This window comes from Lactuca sativa, chromosome 8 (genome assembly GCF_002870075.4).
Source record: "Lactuca sativa cultivar Salinas chromosome 8, Lsat_Salinas_v11, whole genome shotgun sequence".
Lineage (NCBI taxonomy): Eukaryota > Viridiplantae > Streptophyta > Magnoliopsida > Asterales > Asteraceae > Lactuca > Lactuca sativa.
Window position 1 is genome coordinate 2,616,707 of NC_056630.2, and position 23,949 is coordinate 2,640,655.

The 23,949-nt window shown below is 39.2% G+C and overlaps 1 protein-coding gene across 1 annotated transcript; it reads left to right on the forward strand.

Moving 5' to 3' along the window:
- The first annotated feature begins 416 nt into the window (after nt 1-416).
- LOC111920949 (uncharacterized) lies at nt 417-1,798 on the forward strand. Its single transcript, XM_023916513.3, has 2 exons — nt 417-894; nt 1,192-1,798. The coding sequence occupies exons 1-2, from the start codon at nt 733-735 to the stop codon at nt 1,744-1,746; spliced, it is 717 nt and encodes a 238-aa protein (XP_023772281.1). The 5' UTR covers nt 417-732; the 3' UTR covers nt 1,747-1,798.
- Nucleotides 1,799-23,949: the final 22,151 nt, after the last annotated feature.

Consider the following 23,949-nt stretch of genomic DNA (forward strand, 5'->3'; position numbering starts at 1 on the left):
ACCTGTTTCTTGATCTTAAATGGTTTATGTAGTGAGTTTTGATTTGTAAGTAACTTGAAAACCACCTGTTTCTTGATCTTAAATTGATATGAGAAATGGTGATGTTGGGAAATTTGTCTTGTGAGTCTTTTAACAGTAATGAAGCTCAACATTTTTTGTTCGTTTAAATATGGGTAGATTTTATGGTGAGGCAACCTTTTTGCATGACCATTTCACAATGCACGTTTCATTGGTCGCTTCACACGTTTTCCTAGTCTAAATTGACTAAAACGGCATGGTATAGCATTTCACAAGGCACAATCACATTTCACATTTGGCAGAGACCCTGCAAAATAGCTAGCTGGTTATTTGTAGAATTTGGTTAAATTTAAGCTATAATTAAGAAATAAAGCTATTTTTATCATCCTTTTTTAGTTTTTAAACCTCTCAACATAATTTGATAGAAGCATGTACCATAAACAGGCATTTCAAAAGTATCTGTCGAGGCACAGAAGTTGGAAAATGAAAATCTTACACGTAAAACTAAAAGCGCAGTTGATTCAATATTTAAAAGCGAGTCTTGCGTGGAAAAGTAAATGCGAGAATTCTGAAGTCCTGGAATCTTGAATGAACAGGTTTTCTTTTGCTTTCCTAAATTTGATGACTTGATGCTTTCCCCTTCACTTTTTTTCTTTGGGTAGTTGATACCTTTCAATTTTTTTGAGCACGGAGTCACCGACAGTGAGAGTAGCGATGGAGGAGAAGGATATGGATTATGTTCTGGTGCCTTTGGGTTTAGGGATTATGATCCTCTACCATATTTGGCTCGTTTACACCGTTTTAACAAACCCCAGACGAACAGTGATTGGCCTGAACGCCGAGAGCCGACATCAATGGGTCTTCTCTATGATGGCTGTTAGTCTCCTATTCCCTCTCTTACTTACTGATAGGCGATAACTTTCCTTTTGGGTCTAGTATGAAGTTTGTGCCCTAAATTAATTGTATCCCACTAACTAAACCCAAGTATCGCCTCTGTTTGGAAAACAAAAAAAAAAGGATGGATAGAGCTTGAATGTCGAACAGACTACTCTTAAAATCGATGTTTGCAGTTTATCCTCTCAAATTCAATTTGAAGAGTAGTGTGTTCGAACTCTAGCACTTGGTAACAAAATTGATGATTAACACAATTACATGCCTCTTGTTTGTTGACAGGATCCACTGAAGAATGGTGTATTAGCAGTTCAAACAATTCGCAACAATATAATGGCATCGACTCTTCTGGCCACAACTGCGATCACTCTCAGTTCCATAATCAGCGTATTTGTGAGCAGCACTTCAAACACAAACTCAAATCAGTTAATCTACGGCAATAAAACATCCCTTTTATCTTCAGTCAAGTATTTTTCCATCCTGCTATGCTTTCTCGTGGCTTTTCTTTGCAATGTCCAGTCTATCAGATACTATGCTCATGTTAGCTTCTTGGCTACTGTTCCCACCTTCATAAACAGAACAGAACCTATAAACTATGTTGCTAGAAACTTGAATCGTGGAAGCCTGTTTTGGTCTATTGGATTGAGAGCATTTTACTTCTCCTTCCCTCTCTTCTTGTGGATCTTTGGCCCTATACCCATGTTTGTGTGTTGCTGCATCATGTCGTTTGTGCTTTATTTCTTGGATACCACCACTAGTTTTACTAGAAACCTTCATAGTTATTCTATTAGAGAGAACACAGAACCCAATGAAAATGAGCAGCAACTGGAAGCTTAATTCAAAATCTTGTAAAGTTATGTGTTAATAATTATTGTTGTTGAAGTGATAACTTGTGTTTACCTTCATTTTAGGAACAAGATGGCTGCTAATTAATTTTTGTTGGATTCTCAACTTTAATGCCTATGTGGTGCCAGATAAGGGTGATGTGGAAAATACCAACAACCGCATCATTAACATCACCCTCACCGATAACCACCACCACAATCACAATTGAACCACAATCAGATGTAAATCTATAAACCATATATCAAAATGGTTCATCTTTCTTATGATATTGAAGTACACAAAATTCATTGAATTGTAAGGAACACAACAAGGTTCTTTGAGAAGGTGTTTGTCATGAGTGAATCAAGAACAAAAATGGTTATTGACCAAGTCAAATGGAACACAATTTCACAATTTTAGGGTGGAACATGTTGGGACAAGATGATCGCTCTTCACATTGCCAAGAAAACCCATTAAACCTAATCATCTCTCATCCTTGTTAAGTTGTTTTCACCAATGCCTCCATAACTAAATAGATAGGCTTGCGTTTGGTTATGGAAAGTTGTTTCCAGTTTTCTCGTAAAAGTTTTCGAAAAAAGGAATGGAATTTTATTTGGAAAATTTAGAAAAAACGTTTAAACTTTTGAGTTATCATTCCATTTTGAAAAATTAGGAAACAAGTTTTGGTTGTGTATTTTTTATTAGTTTTCATTTACTAGTTTTTGTTATTTTAAATAGGGGTTAAATTCTTTTTTGAAAAAGAAACTATGTAATTTTTAAAGTTATTTTAAATGGGGATATGATGGGTAGGGGTGAGCAAAAACTATACCGCAACTAAAATTAATCGCAAAAACCGCAAAAACTGCAATCGATAAACCGCATCCGCAATAAGAACCGATGGTGAAGTTTTATGTTTTTCAAAAACCACAAATTTGCGGTGCGGTGCGGTTATTAGTCTTCAAAAACCGCACTGCACCGCATATGTTATATACAACTTTTTTTATTTATTAATTATTAATATATTAAACATTAAAAATAAGACAAGTTTCATGAATGAAAGATGAATGAAATAGTAGAAGACAAAAGTATGGTTTTTTGTTATGTTTAACTTTGAAAAATAGTGAATTTAAACAATTTTAAGAAATATATTGTTAATTACTATTCATTTGACGTTTTAAGATATTAAATGTTTGTGATTTATGTCACACCCCCAAACCAATGATGACGGAAACGTTCGGGGGTGGAGGACTTCATGTATAGTATCACAACCACGAATATAATAGTGCTCAAAGTAAATACAACCATCATAAATATAATTGAAAAGGTTACGCCATGGAATAAGTTTACATGTTTCAAAATCAATTACATTATGATGACAAAATGAACTGTTTGACGATTTATCGTCCCATCCTCAAAATGTTGTTGGTTTTCCTATTTCACTGATTTCCTGAGAATACAAGTAGTTTTGAAAAATTGTCAACAATTAAGTTTGTGAGTTCATAAGAGTTTTGTTTGAGAAAGAAACCGTTTTCCTTGAAAAAGCGACAGAGTATGTTTCCAGACAACCTCGTAATACGACGTTCTTCAGGCGTCGCAAGTTAAATGACACTTGTCACCTCAGACCTGCCAGCCTAGCTGTTGCATGCAGCTCAGGTGCGGGCTTGTCAGACCCAATACAGATCTATACACAACTATCATGCTTTCCCTATAAGAGACTCTGGTTACAATTTACAGGACTTTTGACTTTGTTACTATGAAGATAACACGAAACGAATGTCTCACGAATTTATTCATTAACAGATTTACGTGAACTGAACTGAAAACCTTTGGTAAAAAAGTTTGAAATGTAAATGATACATAAACTATACCTATTATAGTTTATCCAAAACGTCCAAAACGTTTGTAATGTAAAAGAACCCTTTTTATGAAAATACATTAGTGCTATGAGTCCATAAACTATTACTATTATGTAGTATATGAAAAACCCATTTGTTTTGAGAGTAAAACCTTTCTCATGTAGCAAAAATCCATAAACTATGCTTATTATAGCTTATTATATGTGTTCGAATGAATGAAGAATCCTTATCATGAATGACTAAATTTCAGTCTATGATGATAAACTAACAAGAAAATACATTCAATATTTAGAACTTATTGTTATACACTTTGCTCAACATAATACAAAGTGTTATGGAAGTTATAAGCTGTTAACTAGTTTTTAACCGTTCTGCACTGTTTTAGAAAGGTCATAGAAAAACCATACGAAGTTGAAAACTAAATCCGTAAATTCTGAGGGTTCATAAAATGTGTCTAATTTATTCATAATTTTTATTATGATTTTTGGAAGTCTTTAACTTGTGTTAAAATGTTCATATTCACAGACTAGTCCAAATTCGTTTCTGAAATGGTAGGCAGTTTTGTGAAAATCACCATAAATCTTAGAAAAATCGTATGGAGATGTGCAAGTAGTCATTTTAAAGGTATGAACCTGAAATATTTGCATATTAAACAATTTTGAAAGATATTAAGCTTAAGGTAGTCAAAACAGTCCGTGAATAAGACTCAATTTTTCTGATGAAAGCTGTTGTTTGAGTTTAGTTAAGTTTTTGGTGTTTTAACTTGTATCCCCCCCCCCCTCTTAAAACTTGAAGAAAACATGAAAATGTAGGGGTATGAACTCACCTTGAGTGATTTCAGTAGATGGATGATGAAGAAAAGAAGTGTTCAACTTAAGAACACTTAGAAGATTGCTTGAAGATTCGAAGAACTAACACAAATATGATGAAGTTTGTGTAAGCAACCTATGATTTGAATAGAAAGAGGTGGAATAATCATATGAAGGATGATAATACTTACCAAAAGTAGAAGAAAAGCTTGGAGAATAGCCTTGAATCTTGAAATTTAGAGAGAGAAAGTGAGAGAGAATGAAGTTTGTTCTTTGGTGGAAAATGAGTGAAATGTGAGGAGAAAGGAGGGCTTTCCAGCTCTTGACCAAGTGTGTGGATGAAAAATGGTGGGAAAAGTACTATGGAATGACTAGGTATGTTGGAAGGACAAGGGGTTGTACTATGAAGGTATGGGGAGGTTACTTGTGTCCTTGTCCAAAAGATAAGTCAACACCCCACCTAAATATCTCACTAAATAGCTTTTATTCTTAGGCAATGATTTTCCTCAAAATATGATTAAAATATGAATATTTAGGGTTTTATATGTCAAGAGTTTGGGTGCAAATCTCATGTTAAAATAATTAAAAACGGGCTTAAAATGCTAAAAATATTGAAAACCGGATAGAATTTGCTGAAATCCGAAATTCAGGCCGAAGGTGCGAAGGTTTGGCTCCTTAGGAGCATAGAACCGAAGGTAAGGTTCGGTTGTGCATGGGAACCGAAAGGTCTCGCAGGCTGCTCATCAGAAGGGACCGAAGGTCAAGATTTCGGACCGAAGGTTACTTTCGGTTCCCGGATGGTTTCGGTTCTCAGGAGGTTCGGTTCCTAAGAAGGGTTCGGCTCCTTAAGAGGTTTCGGTTCCTTAAGAGGGTTCGGCTTCTTAAGGCTGTTTTTCGCATAGACTTCCGTTTTCGAGCGGTTTTCGATTAAATTAAGGGTCGGGATGTAACGACCCAATTTTCACGTCCAAAAATTTCGTTATAAAACATTACATGAAAGCATTAATAGTTAAAACATTGTTGATTAAACCATTTCACATCGAAAACCAAATTGAAAACCACAACATTCGATCAATCAAATATCAGAGTATCAATCCCAAAATAAACTCGTAACTGCGGAAACAAGAGAGTGTGTGTGTGTGACATGCTGCTACCACGCCGACTCCTTTCCCCTAGCTGAGGAGGTACCTGAAACCAAAATTGAAAACCGTAAGCACAAAGCTTAGTGAGTTCCCCCACTGTACCACATACCATATAATCTCATAACATATATATATTGTCAGGCATATCTGGGTGCCCGACCTACCCCTTTGGCCCTCTCGACCGGGTATTGCCTAGCATATCTGGGTGCTGGCCTCCCCTTCGGTCCTCTCGACCGGATATTGCCTAGCATATCTGGGTGCTGGCCTCCCCTTCGGTCCTCTCGACTGGACGCTGGGGAACTATTCCTCCCCTCCACTACTACCACATAACATGTATCACAATATCAGAATCTATCTAACATGGCTGGGTATGACTACCCCTTCAGCCCTACCGATCGGATACCTCGGGGACTATCTCCCCCTACTGTCACTAGCACATAACATCATATCATACTAGCACATAAACATAACACAGGTAGTAGTAATCCCTAGATGAATATCACGGAGACAATCATCTACATACAACTCCTACTAGTGGGCCGGCATTGTGGCCGTAGACCCACCGCTACTGGAAGGTAACTCACCTCGAAGTAACTGCTGATCTGATCGGGAACTGACCGTCTACTGCTGCTGCTGCTGCTGCTCCGGAAATCCTCCGACTGCAATTCCCACAACATACTCAATCAAACACTGCTAACTGTCCTTTGGGTAAAATGACCATTTTACCCCTGATCATGCCCTAAGTCAAAGTCAGAGTCAACTTTCAGTTGACCCGACTCGCCGAGTTGGCTTTCCAACTCGCCGAGTCCCTACCCAAACGATTGTCCCGAATCCCGTTTCTACTTGTCGAGTTAGGCGACGACTCGACGAGTTCTCCTTCTAAACTGATATTCAAGTCCTTCATCCTACTCGCCGAGTTGTATGAACAACTCGTCGAGTTAATCTTCATCCGATGAACACTTATGCTAAGACTCGCCGAGTTGTATGAACAGCTCGCCGAGTCCATCTTCATCCGAAGAACACTTATGCTGCGACTCGCCGAGTTGTATGAACAACTCGCCGAGTCTGTTCTTGATCTAAGGAGATTGCCTTGAACTCGCCGAGTCAGGGCAATGACTCGCCGAGTTCCTCCATAGATGAGTTCAGCTTCCGACTCACTGAGTCACACCCCGTGACTCACTGCTCACTCGACACTACGAAAAGGGGACAAACTCGGAGACTCGTGAACATACTCGCCGAGTCACATGAACGACTCGCCGAGTCGTTGTCATGCACCCACTAAATACACAGATCTGCTCGATTCTAGTCCATGCCATTCACAGATCTGGACTCCTAAAACACGAATCACACGTAAAGTTTCCAACTTTATGTGTAGATATACACCAATATGGATTTTAGGGTTCAAAATGTACTTAAAATGGTAGATCCAAGGTTTTCAAGCAATAAGGGTCCATAAAGGCTACAGATCCGAGCCCTTAGAGTCCAAACATGCCTAGATCCGAAGTCCCTCAACACTATAAGCTTATTACACAAAGGTCAAGACTAGAAGAAACCTTGAAATGGCTATAACAAACTCTCAATGAGATAATAATGAAGGGACAGAGAGCGTTTCGAGTCCAATACCTCTAGAAGTTCTGAAATGGCACAAAGATTCTGGATCTTCTTCCTCTCCTCTTGATCTACCTTCTTCTTCTCTCCAAAACTTCAAAGAAATGCACCAAAATCACCCAAATTACCAAAAGAGGAGTTAGAGCTTCGAGAGGGAGAGTTCTGGACGCAATGGGGGCGGATATGAGGCACAAAACATCGTTTAAATAGGGTGCAACCCTTGAAACTTAGGGTTTCATCCAACAGCGGTGACTCACCGAGTCCAGAATATGGACTCGCCGAGTCACCAACTTAAACATGTCCCGGGTCCCGTCCTTACTCGGCGAGTCGGTCCTATGACTCGCCGAGTCCAAGGCTAAAAAGAAGGAAAATACTCAATAAAATTTACATACCAGGAACCAGGTGCTACACGGAATGCCTCGGTGATTATAGAAAGTTGAGAGAGATTTGGGAGAGATTTCACACACTTGGAGAGATTTGACATACTTGGAGAGATTTGGGAGAGATTTCACATACTTGGAGAGATTTCTCATACTTTGAGAGATTTGGGAGAGATTTCACACACTTGGAGAGATTTGACATACTTGGAGAGATTTCACATACTTGGAGAGATTTCACACACTTGGAGAGATTTCTCATACTTAGAGAGATTTGGGAGAGATTTCACACACACTTGGAGAGATTTCTCATACTTGGAGAGATTTGGGAGAGATTTCACACACTTGGAGAGATTTCTCATTCAGAGAGAGATTTGGGAAAGATTTCACATACTTGGAGAGATTTGGGAGAGATTTCACACACTTGGGGAGATTTCTCCTACTTAGAGAGTTTTGGGAGAGTTAGAGTGAAAGAGATTGGGAGAGACTTCTTTTGTTACCTTTTTGAGTGTTTGGCTTCGCAAGGCAAGGTTCTTACACTCTGTTAAGCCTTGTTATGAATGTTATACGCTCTCGAGGGGTATGGAATAATGTTTTATCGAGTAGATTCATCACTTACCCTGATTAGGGTTTAGAATTTCCGAACACGTGAAAACTCTACGTGATTCTTTATATTAAGATTGCGAGTAGTACAATAAGAATCATAATGGAAACCCTAATATACAAGGGTTATATGAGTTGATCGGTTTGACTTGTTGACTTTAGATGACTTTGACTTGGCCAAATATTGACGGTTGTCACAATTTAAGTTAATTGTCTTATACATTATGGTTTTTTTTATTATTACAAGTAATATGTTTGAATTCTTAAAACCGTTTGAGCTATAAACCGTGGCTAAAAACCATACAAAATAACCGCACCAAATCCATGCGGTTAATAACCGCAACACGAAAAAACAAAACCGCACCGCAAAAATAACCGCCTAATCGCACCACAAAAATAACCGCACAAAGCGGTTTTGAAAATGGATTAACCGCATTTGCGGTTCGTGGTAAGGTTTTGGCTAATAACCGCACCGAACCGCACCGTGTTCACCCCTAATGGTGGGTAGGGGTGGTGTGGTGTGAGGTCGGGGTGGGTGGGTGGGTATGGGTGTATGTGTAGGTAAGTGTGGGTGGGTAAGGTGGAGTGGGTAGATATATGGTTGGTGGGGTGGGGTACCGTAGGTAGGGTTAATGTTTAGGGTTTGTAGGGTGGGGTGGGTTAGGGGTAGGTATATATATAGGTAGGTTGGGTAGGTGGGTGCATAGATGAGGTGGAGTAGGTAGGTTAGACTGAGTAGGCAGGGGTGAGGTGGATAACGCAAAATGTGTGTAGGTAGGGTAGCTAGAGTGGGTTGGTAGGTAAGGGTTTGTATGGTGGACGGGTGGGTTGGTCGTAGCAGATGGTGGTGGGTGTGGGGTTATGTATGGGTGGGTGGGGATTGGGTGTGGGTCGGGGTGGTTGGGTGTAGTGGGGTAGGTATGTGTCGATGTGTAGGGGTGTAGGTAGGTTGGATGTGTGTATGTATTTTAGAAAATATTTGGAAATGAGAAAATATGGAAAACAATATTTATTAGTTTTTTTTTTTTTGGTAATTGTGGAAAATAGAACATTTTGGTTTTTTGAATTTTTTTAGACAATTATCAAAGCAAACACGTTTTTAAAATTTTCATCATTCTCTCATGTCTCTTCTCGTCCTGCACCATACATGTTCGTTAAATGTTGTTAAATTCTATCTTTCCGAGAGACTAATAAATGAAATTAGAAGTCAAAGCTTATAGAAAGAAGGGGCCATGAAGAATTGATAAAGAAAGATATAATATGAAAGAGTTATAGTTAAAAAAAAGGGAAAATGACAAAAATGCCTTACGAACTTTTTAGGGTTTACTTGCTGTTGAGTCTCTAAAGTTTTTGTCGGATTTTATGGGTCCTACACTAAGATATGACCTGCTCTTTTAATCCTTGTCAACCTGTAATGGTCGGTTCAGTGACCTTTAAGACCAAAAAAACTCACATTGTGTCCCTATAAAGCCAAAAAAATAAGTTCGGGGATCAATACGAATTGAGTGTGAATCGGCTTTAGAAGAAAAGTAGAGTTTTTTTTTTGTACGAATTGATCCTTGAACTTAATTTTTTGACTTTATAGGGGCAAAATGTGAGTTTTTTTTTTTTTTTTTTTTTTTTTTTTTTTTTTTTTTTTTGTCTAGAAGGTCACTGAACCGGCTATTACAGTTTGACAAGTACTAAAAGAGTATGTCATGTCTTAGTTTAGGGACCCATAAAATCCGACAAAAACTTTAGGGACTCAATAAGTAAACCTTAAAAAGTTTGTAGGACATTTTTGTCATTTCCCTTCTTTTAACTATAACTCTTTCATATTCTATCTTTCTTTATCCATTCTTCATGGCCCCTTCTTTCTATAAGCTTTGACTTCTAATTTCGTTTATTAGTCTCTTGTAAAAATAGAATTTAACAACATTCAATTGTACATACAGAGAACATGTATGGTGCAGGAAGAGAAGAAACATAAGAGAATGATGAAAATTTTAAGAGTGTGTTTGGTTTGATAATTGTCTAAAAAAATTCTAAAAAATACAGGGAGGTTATTACTTATTTCAAATGATTTATTATTATTATTATTATTATTATTATTATTATTATTATTATTATTATAAAATGCTAACCAACTTACGGGATCCACATGAATTTGAATAAATAAACACTATTTGGAATACCTTATATGGTAATAAAACGGAATAAATAAGTTGTTTTTTAGTGTGATAAATTCTACATATACATGAAAAATCACCAAAAAATAGAGTAGATATACAGATAAATTGATGTGTCATGTAAAAAGAAAAAAAAAACACAAAGGCTTCAATTTTATATGGTTTTTAAGGATTAATAAAATGGTATTAATATCCTCTTATAAAAAAACATTTTACGATAAGTTATGAGTTGCAAGCAACCAATGGGTCTACGCCCATGAGTACCGACGAAAATGTGTCTATAAGTTGTGTCACACCCCAAAACCGGAACAGCGGAAACGTTCTGGGGTGGATGACGTCATGTCAAGTATCACAACACATGCATTATAGTAATCAAAGTACAACAAAACATTGCATTAATGGTAATAGTTTTACATGGTTTACATTACAACATAATAAAGTGTACAAACAAATATAATAAGAACAGCATGGTACTAGGCTATCTTCCTCAACAGCTCCGGGGATGTACCTGTCTAATTGCTGACCTGAGATTACAAGTTATTTGAAAAGCGAGTATCAGCATTTTTTTTACAAATGCTGGTGAGTTCATAAGCATTAGGTGGCATTTCAATCAAACAACTTTCATAAGTAGTAGTTTAAGTGTTTTCTGTGTATTAGAGTTCTTTCCAGAAAATCCTATATTTTCTTTAATAAAAGCAGCCTTCTACCAAGGTTGGTCAGTGCTATGTGGTAAAAAGTAGTTTTCCCTAGATTGCAATCATTATCAAAAATACCGAATCTGGTTATTGAGGAACGCAGACGACATCAGGGAATAACATATGCCTCAGCAGTGAAGACTGCTGACTAAGGCAAGGAATCATAGACTACAGGAGAACGTCGAACTAACGACACGCCTGGTTCAGTCTAACGAGTAGAGACTCAGACCCCAAAAGGTACCAAATGAAAGATACAGCTGGTAAGGTCTAAAACAGTGAACGACAGACCCCAGACATTATCAAATGAAAGATACGTCTTGTAAGGTCAAAACAGAGATAACAGACCCCAGACAGTATCAAATGAAAGATACGTCTTGTAAGGTCAAAACAGAGATAACAGACCCCAGACAGTATCAAATGAAAGATACGTCTTGTAAGGTCAAAACAGTGTGACTCTGAAAATGAGTTACCAGCATACAGTGTAAATTGCCGGTGAAATACCGTTACCTTAAGGCCCAAGAATTATAAGGTAACCCGGGATACTCGTAACCATACTGACTAGAGTTCCAGACGCCCTACAAGCACCCATATAATGTGACATTTGTCACCCATTGGCTTGGTAGGCCGAGACTGTAGCTAGCAGTCAGGGTGCGGGGTTGTCAATCCCGTATAGATCTATACACACAATGTCTGCCCTCTCTACAGGAGACTCTGGTTACCAACTAGACGACAGAGAAGGCCGTGTCCTGAAGATGCATCCCAAATAGTGGGTATAGACTTCCAAATAGTGGGTGGTGTGTAAGTGCTGAGCTAGAGGTAGAGACTTCCCAATAGTGGGTTTCTAATGTAAGTGTAGACTAGAGGTAGAGACTCTTAACTGAACTGACTAGAGAATTCCTATATGTCCATACTCATATACATAATATATAACTAATGAATCAAACGACCTTCGGATGGCCATCCGATCCCATCAGACCACATCTCAACGAAGAAAATGAAATAGGGCGGACGAGCTTTCCTAAGTCCCTCAATCATTACTTATATGTATCTATATACGCATAGACATACATCTAACTATGGCTGGGTGTGTATTAAGTGGAGACATATCATTATGGTGTGAATTCATACAGTGTAGATAGATCGAGTCGCGAAGTATAAGCGTACCCGGTATAAGTGATATAGAGACGATAACATGTATAAGCGATATAGAGACGATAACCGGTATAAGCGATATAGAGACAATAACGTGCATAAACACATCACGAAGTGTAAGCGTCATCGAGTAGGAGTTTAAAATATATGAAAGTGAAGCTGCGGTACCTAAAAAGTAAAAGTATAAGTCGTGAAAGGATACTTTGATGAAAAACCTTCATACTCGGGAAAAATCACAGTTGGTATTCTTTTGTAAAATATGTTTAAAAACCCTTGGAAATCCTTCATAAACCAGTTTAGAATGAGTTTGAATAAATCAGTATAAGTAAAAGTTTTGAAACAAGTAAAAATCATTATAATGTCCTACTCGATAAAAAAGTGTAAAGTGTGGTAAAATCTTGTGCATGCGGGTGATCAATCACATGTGATTGATATGATAACTGGCATGTTTAACTTGTAATCCCCCCTATAAAAACATTTAAAAGCATTTAAAAGGTTCATTCAGGGGTATGAACTCACCTGGTGTAAGTAGGTCCGACGAAGGTGTCGTTTGGGCGTTCGGGGTCACGCAAGGACTTGAACACACACAATGACCTATTTTAACATATGATAACATATGTTCACATACAATTACCATATTATATACTAATTAAACAACTATACACGCTCAAAGGAGCAGAAAACACTTTGGTTAAGTGTTTGGGTGTCCCGGGTAGCGTTTAAGGGTGTGTATGGCTAAGGAATGGAGTTTACTTTCCAAGATTAAATCCCCAAAGTTGAGTTTATGGCCCAGGGACATCTCACCATGAGTTTACAGCCGTAAAATCATGGTGATGGGTTCTATGGTGTTTAATGCTTCTAGCTTGCTCATGGAATTATTCTAAGTACTTTTCACAAAAGGCATGAGTGGGTTTGAGGCTTCTAAGGGCATTTTCTATGAGTTTACGGCCAAGGGACCACTCCTAAGGGAGTTTACAGCCGTAAACTCTCATCCTTAGAGTTTTGTGAAGTTTAAAGCCCCCTATGCCTTTCTAGTAATTTCTAATGAAGTATGATGCTAATTTGGGGAATTAAAACTATCCTTTGAATGAGTTTTGGGGAGTTTACAGCCTAGACACTAGCTGGGGCCGTAAACTCCTTTTTACCCCTCCAATTCATGTGTTTAAGCCCTTAAATCCTTCCTAGTATTTTATGGTAAATGTCTAAGGTCATTTGGGGGACAAAAACCAACATTTTGGCTTGGTTTGGGGAGTTTACGGCCTTGGTATAGACCTGGGCCGTAAACTCCTTTTTCTCCTTTAATTTGATGTGTTTAAGTGATCAAAACCCCCATTATTAAGTCCCTAAATTAAGTGTTAAGGCCTAGTGTGGTTTGGAGGCATTTTAACAAGGTTTTGAGGGGTTTACGGCCTAAGCTTGTTCTTGGGCCGTAAACTCTCTTTTACCCCCTAATTCCATGAGTTTTAATGTTTAAACACTCCTAGGCTAATACCTCAATTTATTTCCTAGCCATTAGGGACAAGTTCGAGTCATTTTGGCCTCATTTTAGGTGTTTACGGCCTAAGGAGGAGCTTAGGCCGTAAACTCCTTTTCCATTGCTTCTAAGTCCGAATTTTGGGCTATAAACACAAATCAATATGTTTAGAATAAGCTAGGGTAAGCGGACTTACAATTTGGAGGCGTTTGGTTGCGGATTTGGGGGCGAAAACGGGTTTAGAGAGAGAGAGAGTATAGAGAGAGAGTGTAAAAAGTCTCCAATAGACTCCACTCACCCTTATATATGGTTTTGAGTCGGGGCTCGGTGGAATTCTACCCAATACTGCCGTTAAACGGGGCTTTTGGTCGCACCCGATTTAGTGGTCGTAATAATAAAACTTAACACTTCCAATTAAATGGAAATATGTGTTATGTGTTTTATTTCCTTTTGTCATGTCCTAATGGCATTTTTAAATGTAACCAATTGGGATGTTTTATTAAATTGACGATTTCCTATTAACGGAACTTTGATACAGTGGAATATTCCGTTAACGATAACGGGGAAATGTAACGGAACAACTTGGCTGTAAAGGTTATCCTGTGGTTCTCGGTATCCTAGCGCTCACTTCGGAGAATGTATTTCATCGTCTACCGGGCGACGACGAATTCTTCCATGCGAGAGGGTGGAGGATGATAGGCACTACTTGTCTATAATAGGGTGGACAAGGTGCCTGAGTAGTGCGAGCATCTACTGCAACTACTCTCCCGAAGGTTCTGAGTTTTCTCGGTCTTGGTCAAATCTAGTGGGTATAGGGTTTTCATCACTCGGGACTTTACTAGTTCATCCCGCAGTGGTTCTCTTGACTCCGGCTCCTATGTTATGGAATAGGGTGAAAGCGTTTTGCGAAAAGGTTCGTGGTAGAGCTCATGCTTGGCTTAACCGCCAATACTTGATGGATGCCAGCAGTATACCTGGTTATAGTGGTCAGCCTCATGAGTTCTATTCTCTGGGTTCACGAACTTGATGTGCAAGGTGCGAAGGGTCTCCCAGGGGAATCTAAGGGGTATGCCTCGAATGGTTGTCGTTTTCTGAGGTATCTGCAGTGTCTTTCGCTTCAGTGTTTATCTGACTACGAGGGGTCGGTCCACAGTGTATGGTACCCTCCCTTGGGTACTTCAAAAGGTTTGAGATAAGAGGGACGATTGACGGGTCGCATTAGGTTTGATTTATTGTGTCAGGTTTAGGTTCGGAAGAAACTTTATTTGCCGATATGGCTATGGAGAAAGTTCTTTTTACACAACACTAAGGATGCACACATGGTTACATGAATTCAAACCATGATCAATAGAGTCGTCGAAGTTGGCACACTTCGATATGATATATAATGAAGATCGATAGAGTCATGTGCCGAACAGGCACACAAGTTCTAGGCGTCTCGGGTTTCGTCCTATGTATCACTACCGCGGATACCTGGACTAATAGAGTCGATGCGGAACTATAAAGAGTTCTAAATGTTTCCGAATAGAGTATCTTTTCATGAATGAATTCTCACAAGGCATTTCTATAATCGCCTCACATATACTAGTCATGTATATTTAAGGTAGGGAGGATTGTTGACTGAGCGACCCCGCTCTAAATCCACAACCAAACGAGGAACAGGAAATGAGGCGGCATTCGCTCACTCCAGGTCTGTCCATCTTAAATATACATGGCCGTAACGTATATGTTTAGCCACTATAGTTTTACCTAATGAATTTTAAATTTTATAACAGTGCTGCGACTTTCGCCTTACTGGAAAGAATTTATATTTGTATTAGTATTTTATTGTTCTTAGCTTAGTTATCCGAGATCCAGAGACGTACCAAAAATCTACCGAGTTCCTTGACGTTTCCTGCTAGGCGGTAGAGTTAGGCTCCTCCCGTGTCTTTGTTGTTTCTTTCAGTTGGGCAACCCCTTTTGAGGTGTCCCTTCCCACCACATCGGTGACAAACTATGTTGGTTGCTACGCTAGTGGTTGGTGTAATAAACTCCACCGGGGCTCTGCAGATACGAGAGGTGTGCCCCTTCCCGTTACATCTAATACAGTGGAGTTCCCGACAGACACCATGATGATGGTAGCTGTACTTGCTGCAGTGGGGAAGGTCTCCTAGATATGGCCTGCTTGAAGTCGGGAGGGAAAGGTTGGCAGGAGTTGCTTCCGCTTGTTGCTCTTCGGAGGGTCCTTGGGCCGAGGTACTTCCCTCCTCCATCTTGAGTTTTCTCTTTAGTAGGTTCGTTTGAGGTTCTTGGGTGACTGGGCATGGAAGTATTGGTTGTTGATGTCCATTGTCAGGATCGGAATTCCCGACAGGGCCCTTGCTAACATTGGCGGTGTTAGCATTTAGGTGAGCCATGACAGCTGCTACGGTTGCTGAGACTGCAGCTTGGAACGTAGCTTCATCGAATAAGAGAGCATGTTTCTTGTTTGTGGACTGATTGCGCTTCTTCGGTGGCATGGTTTTCCTACATGGAAAGGAATACAAGATGATAAGAGGCGATAGCTAACCCTAGACATTTCGGTCCTAAATGTATTAGGCATAATATTTTTCCCGTGCCCTAGGTACTGGTCGTCTGAGTGTCGACCTACATCCCTATGATGTAGTCCTGGTAAACAAGGTAAGAGTATGAGTATTGGAAAAGGCCATAAGATGCGAGTCGTTCCTACTAAGTTACCTTTATACTGGGAAAGGTTTCGCTCTCCGGCCTGGAGAGATTTGAGAATGGTTCGGGACGGACTGCGGAAAGAGAGGCTCACAGGGGCAGATGGCTAAAATTCTCTCAATAAAGATGCGGGGATCCGCCCTAATCGTGTATCTGGCAACGGGAAACAACGATTTACCTAACACATAGCGTGAGTAGTGTAACCATTAACTCACTAAATTGTATTATTTTTAAGGGTGAATTATCGTGACGAATACGAGGAAAAGACAATTCCCGGGTTCCATGTACTGGTTCCCTCGGTCTGCCTCGTCTCTTTGACTGGAATCGGCGTTGTTTTCCTTCGGGTAGTTTCCTAGGGTTCTCTTCTTGTATGGACATATTGAATTTCTACTCCGCCTTCCTTCTAATTCCAACTGTGGGTGTCATCACTTCATGATGGATGACTGGGAATCTCCGAAGTTTAGGCGAATCTCTCACCACTGTCCCTAAAAGGCTATGGGCACTTGGTGCATTCAATAGTCTCGACCCAGTTCATTTATTTCCGAACAGGAAATCTTCTCAATGAATCTCTTCGGGGTCGAATTCAACTCTTCTGTCAAGCACTGAAGTGGATAGGGTTTTCTACAGGGTTCGCGCGAGAATCGAAATGTCTAAAGGATCCTAAGAGATTATTAACATTTCACTGGATGATCCATATCGAGTCCTGCTACGATTACACAGGGTATACAAATCATATATAGCTTAGATCTGATAGGCCTTCGAATATGTGATACTACTCGGAATCCACATCCAAACAAGGAAAAGGAAGTAGAGCGAAACCACACATTCTTAGCCTATGGGATCCTTATTATATATAACCTTGGGAGTATACCCTCTGTAGTTGTAGGTATATCAATAAGGATCTTTTTAGTTATTCACGCAAGGTTGGTTATGGATCCTAAAATACCCCTATGGTATTTTAATTTCTTGTTTGGTTCTTATCTTTGGATTACGATTCTGGGTTTAGTGTGGATCTTTTAGCGTTCTAAAATACTCCTATAGTATTTTAACTTTATGTTTGGCTCTAGCATTCCTAGTTGGTAAGTTTCAGACCTGTTGTACACCACTATCACTCCCGAGCACACGTTCATCGCATCTCGAATAAATGTAGTTGATCAGGTTACATTTATTCCAACTTACGATTACATAACTGCCCAGGTTTGATTATAGGGTTCAACATCCGAAGACTTTTATTATTGTTCTTCTTGTGATACTTTTGTTCAAGTGCTTAGATTCTGGATGTTATTATACTTTGGTAAAATATGGTTATATTTTAAAGTATAATTCTTGGTCAGAGTGTTTTATCCCTTTGCATTTATAGGTTGTATATCTTTTATGAATTGATATACTTAGCTCACTATAAACAAAGCTCTGATACCAATCTGTCACACCCCAAAACCGGAATGGCGGAAACGTTCTGGGGTGGATGACGTCATGTCAAGTATCACAACACATGCATTATAGTAATCAAAGTACAAAAAAACATTGCATTAATGGTAATAGTTTTACATGGTTTACATTACAACATAATAAAGTGTACAAACAAATATAATAAGAACAGCATGGTACTAGGCTATCTTCCTCAACAGCTCCGGGGATGTACCTGTCTAATTGCTGACCTGAGATTACAAGTTATTTGAAAAGCGAGTATCAACATTTTTTTTACAAATGCTGGTGAGTTCATAAGCATTAGGTGGCATTTCAATCAAATAACTTTCATAAGTAGTAGTTTAAGTGTTTTCTGTGTATTAGAGTTCTTTCCAGAAAATCCTATATTTTCTTTAATAAAAGCAGCCTTCTACCAAGGCTGGTCAGTGCTATGTGGTAAAAAGTAGTTTTCCCTAGATTGCAATCATTATCAAAAATACCGAATCTGGTTATTGAGGAACGCAAACGACATCAGATGAAAGATACGTCTTGTAAGGTCAAAACAGTGTGACTCTGAAAATGAGTTACCAGCATACAGTGTAAATTGCCGGTGAAATACTGTTACCTTAAGGCCCAAGAATTATAAGGTAACCTGGGATACTCGTAACCATACTGACTAGAGTTCCAGACACCCTACAAGCGCCCATATAATGTGACATTTGTCACCCATTGGCTTGGTAGGCCGGGACTGTACCTAGCAGTCAGGGTGCGGGGTTGTCAATCCCGTATAGATCTATACACACAATGTCTGCTCTCTCTACAGGAGACTCTGGTTACCAACTAGACGACGGAGAAGGCCGTGTCCTGAAGATGCATCCCAAATAGTGGGTATAGACTTCCAAATAGTGGGTGGTGTGTAAGTGCTGAGCTAGAGGTAGAGACTTCCCAATAGTGGGTTTCTAATGTAAGTGTAGACTAGAGGTAGAGACTCTTAACTGAACTGACTAGAGAATTCCTATATGTCCATACTCATATACATAATATATAACTAATGAATCAAACGACCTTCGGATGGCCATCCGATCCCATCAGACCACATCTCAACGAAGAAAAGGAAATAGGGCGGACGAGCTTTCCTAAGTCCCTCAATCATTACTTATATGTATCTATATACGCATAGACATACATCTAACTATGGCTGGGTGTGTATTAAGTGGAGACATATCATTATGGTGTGAATTCATACAGTGTAGATAGATCGAGTCGCGAAGTATAAGCGTACCCGATATAAGTGATATAGAGACGATAACAGGTATAAGCGATATAGAGACGATAACCGGTATAAGCGATATAGAGACAATAACGTGCATAAACGCATCACGAAGTGTAAGCGTCATCGAGTAGGAGTTTAAAATATATGAAAGTGAAGCTGCGGTACCTAAAAAGTAAAAGTATAAGTCGTGAAAGGATACTTTGATGAAAAACCTTCATACTCGGGAAAAATCACAGTTGGTATTCTTTTGTAAAATATGTTTAAAAACCCTTGGAAATCCTTCATAAACCAGTTTAGAATGAGTTTGAATAAATCAGTATAAGTAAAAGTTTTGAAACAAGTAAAAATCATTATAATGTCCTACTCGATAAAAAAGTGTAAAGTGTGGTAAAATCTTGTGCATGCGGGTGATCAATCACATGTGATTGATATGCTAACTGGCATGTTTAACTTGTAATCCCCCCTATAAAAACATTTAAAAGCATTTAAAAGGTTCATTCAGGGGTATGAACTCACCTGGTGTAAGTAGGTCCGACGAAGGTGTCGTTTGGGCGTTCGGGGTCACGCAAGGACTTGAACACACACAGTGACCTATTTTAACATATGATAACATATGTTCACATACAATTACCATATTATATACTAATTAAACAACTATACACGCTCAAAGGAGCAGAAAACACTTTGGCTAAGTGTTTGGGTGTCCCGGGTAGCGTTTAAGGGTGTGTATGGCTAAGGAATGGAGTTTACTTTCCAAGATTAAATCCCCAAAGTTGAGTTTACGGCCCAGGGACATCTCACCATGAGTTTACGGCCGTAAACTCATGGTGATGGGTTCTATGGTGTTTAATGCTTCTAGCTTGCTCATTGAATTATTCTAAGTACTTTTCACAAAAGGCATGAGTGGGTTTGAGGCTTCTAAGGGCATTTTCTATGAGTTTACGGCCAAGGGACCACTCCTAAGGGAGTTTACAGCCGTAAACTCTCATCCTTAGAGTTTTGTGAAGTTTAAAGCCCCCTATGCCTTTCTAGTAATTTCTAATGAAGTATGATGCTAATTTGGGGAATTAAAACTATCCTTTGAATGAGTTTTGGGGAGTTTATGGCCTAGACACTAGCTTGGGCCATAAACTCCTTTTTACCCCTCCAATTCATGTGTTTAAGCCCTTAAATCCTTCCTAGTATTTTATGGTAAATGTCTAAGGTCATTTGGGGGACAAAAACCAACATTTTGGCTTGGTTTGGGGAGTTTACGACCTTGGTATAGACCTGAGCCGTAAACTCCTTTTCCTCCTTTAATTTGATGTGTTTAAGTGATCAAAACCCCCATTATTAAGTCCCTAAATTAAGTGTTATACCCTAGTGTGGTTTGGGAGTGTTTTGGAGGCATTTTAACAAGGTTTTGAGGGGTTTACGGCCTAAGCTTGTGCTTGGGCCGTAAACTCTCTTTTACCCCCTAATTCCATGAGTTTTAATGTTTAAACACTCCTAGGCTAATACCTCAATTTATTTCCTAGCCATTAGGGACAAGTTTGGGTCATTTTGGCCTCATTTTAGGTGTTTACGGCCTAAGGAGGAGCTTAGGCCGTAAACTCCTTTTCCATTGCTTCTAAGTCCGAATTTTGGGCTATAAACACAAATCAATATGTTTAGAATAAGCTAGGGTAAGCGGACTTACAATTTGGAGGCGTTTGGTTGCGGATTTGGGGGCGAAAACGGGTTTAGAGAGAGAGAGAGTATAGAGAGAGAGTGTAAAAAGTCTCCAATAGACTCCACTCACCCTTATATATGGTTTTGAGTCGGGGCTCGGTGGAATTCTACCCAATACTGCCGTTAAACGGGGCTTTTGGTCGCACCCGATTTAGTGGTCGTAATAATAAAACTTAACACTTCCAATTAAATGGAAATATGTGTTATGCGTTTTATTTCCTTTTGTCATGTCCTAACGGCATTTTTAAATGTAACCAATTGGGATGTTTTATTAAGTTGACGATTTCCTATTAACGGAACTTTGATACAGTGGAATATTCTGTTAACGATAACGGGGAAATGTAACGGAACAACTTGGGTTGTCACAAGTTGACAGTTCAATTCCCACTTGGTACGAAAGATGTATATTTAGAAGTAGAATAATGAGCCTGTGATTTAACCATTCTAAAAGAATTATTAGCATTTTCAAAATAAGTTAGAAAAAACCAACTTATCAAAAACGCTTTACTTAAGCCAATAATTTTTTTTCATCAAATCACTCAAAAGTGTTTTGTAGCGGTTACAAACCATTAAAAAAACGTATAAATAAAATAACCAATCCAAAGACATTCATAAAGTCTACTTTCTTTCTTCCTTATTTTGGATATTATACAATATTGGTTTAGTTAAAATGAGAATTATTGGTGTATTATACTATATAAAGCTTTTCTGTATTTGTATTATTATATAGTCCAATAGTCCAGACCCATATTTGTATGCGTATTTATTTGAGTTTAATGTAATCGTTCCATTCATTGGAAAATATCGACCATTTTATGGTATCAGAGCCCCTCAAGTTAAACCCTAATCTTCGATCACCTTCACTTGCCTCCTCTTCCGACATCACTATAGCTAAATACTTCTTCTCTGACGCTCCCTTTCTCCTCCTCGGAGTCTCTTTCTTCCAATGTTTGGCCAAGGTGAAGGCAACGTCCTCAACCCCCCAAATGCCAACCTTAAACCCTATGGGATCACAAATATTAAAATGTATGTTCCACTCATCCTTTATCTAAATCAACTTAATTATGATTCCTAGCACGTTTTATTCGAAACCCACTATAAAGCTTTTGGAGTTCATGGATTTCTTGATGGAACCTCCAAACCTAGAGGAGAAACCAATGATGAATGGTCAACATTGGACTCTTTAGTCACCATGTGGATATACGACTCTTACCCAGCCAACGTTAACCATATTTCTTAAAGATGGTCACACCAGTAATGATGTTTGAGAGGATCTTGAAGGCCAATTTCGAGATAGCAAAGAAGTCAGGGTTGTAGACCTTGAAAATGCGATCCATTCCTTGACCCTTGGCAACAAATCAATCATTGATTACTGCCAAAAACTAAGCACCATTGCCGATCTCCTATCTAATATCGGGTCCCTGGTTCCACCACGTACTCTATTCAATCAGTTACTCATTGGGTTACCTCCAAAGTTTGATCCCATATCCCTTACCATATGCTATCAAAAACCTTTTCCATCATTCCTTGACGCCAGTTCCATGCTTCTCTCTGAAGAAACTCGTCTCGACAACCGAGCCTGAAAATCTATATATGTATACAATGATCATTCCTCATCACCTACAATCCTCCATACCAACAACCATCTAGGGATACTCGTTGTGACAACCACGACAACAACAGTCAGGACAACAACAATCGGGTCCAACCCGAGATAACTGACGTGGAAATGATGGCAAACAATGTCTTTCTAAAGCTTTACCACCACCATACCCCATGTCATGGGCTTATTACCCTCCACCATGCGGGCCTTACAACCGGTCTCCTTCACTGTTGATAGCCCCTAGAGCCACCAGAAAGCAACACCAAGGAAACAGCCGACAACATCCTTCTCGATAGTAAGGGAGCATCCTCGATAACCCCTCCCCTTCACAAAATGTTGATGCGTTCCACACCGCAACAACTACCTCTCATGGTCCTTCACCCCCTCCGCAATGGTTCTCCCCAATAGCAAATGATCAGCCCACAGACCTGTTGGATTTAGTGTCTAAGCTCATAACTATAATTGGTATGTACTTGAACCGAGAGTAGCATGGTCCATTTGGGTTGCATGACACCCGAACAATCAGAAAGATGGACTTTTGAGAAGAGGATATTTTTGATTTATCAATATATTAAAAGTTCTAATATATTAATATGAAATCATATTATTTAATTAGTATTGATCAAGAATTAGTTTTGAATTAATTTTGTGATCAAAAGAGACTAATTAAATAAATGGGGATTGATTGTGTAAATCATTCATTCTTATATAGTGGGTTTATGATCCATAATCCTTTATGTTGGGCTAAACCCATGTGGTAACCCATGGGTACTCCATGGAGGTTAAAACCCATGGAGCATGAGGAATGTGGAAAGTCATGCATGTAACATCCCAAGTTTGTCATTTGAAGTCCTTGGGGATGGAAAGGGTAAAGCCATGAAGAGACTAAGGGCTAAATTGTAATTTTGGGACCAGGAGGAGTACGTTGCGCGTACATAAGGCTACGTTGAGCGTACTAGGGCGCCCCCCAGTACGTTGGGCGTACACTTGTGTACGCTGGGCGTACTCATAAAGGATGCAAACCGTAATATCTCAGGTTGGGGGCTATGTAAACATCCTTATGGCTCATTTTCTCTCCTCCTTCTCAGCCTCCATCTTCCATAAACGTCCCCAAACCCTATTTCTTGTGTGTGAGAGTGAGCTGGTGGGTATTTTGAGCTCTTGAAGGTGAAGCAATTGCAACAAAAAGTTGAAGAAGGAGATTGCCTTGTGGATTTGAGGTGGTGTTGTGCCTTAGAAGCTCCAGGAGGTAAAAAGCTTCAAACTTTATACTTGTAGGTCATAGATCTAGCCTTTCTAGCATTATAGAACCATTTCTTGTCCCAAAAACCCCAATATCGTGCATGATGCATTTTGAATGAGATAAGATGTCCTTTCTGGACCTTGAAGAGGTCTCAAGTGATAAAAATGTGGTCCCAATTGCTTAAGATGTTCCATGCATGATGTAGAAGGTCTTATTGGATTAAAACCTTGAATTATAAGCTTTCTGGACGTCCAAAGTGATAAAGTTTGAGACTTTATGAGTCCTAGGCATATTTGGTCACTGGATCTGGAGTTTGGGAATAAGTGCTTAAGCCATTAATTACTTATTAAGGTTTTGGTGAAACCCTGCGTACGCCCATCATAAGGTTCTAT

Bases quoted from the DNA above. Each gene is read 5' to 3' on its own strand.
- LOC111920949 (XM_023916513.3), top strand. From the start codon at position 733: ATGGAGGAGAAGGATATGGATTATGTTCTGGTGCCTTTGGGTTTAGGG. The intron at 895-1,191 runs GTTAGTCTCCTA...GTTTGTTGACAG, and splicing joins GGGTCTTCTCTATGATGGCT to GATCCACTGAAGAATGGTGT.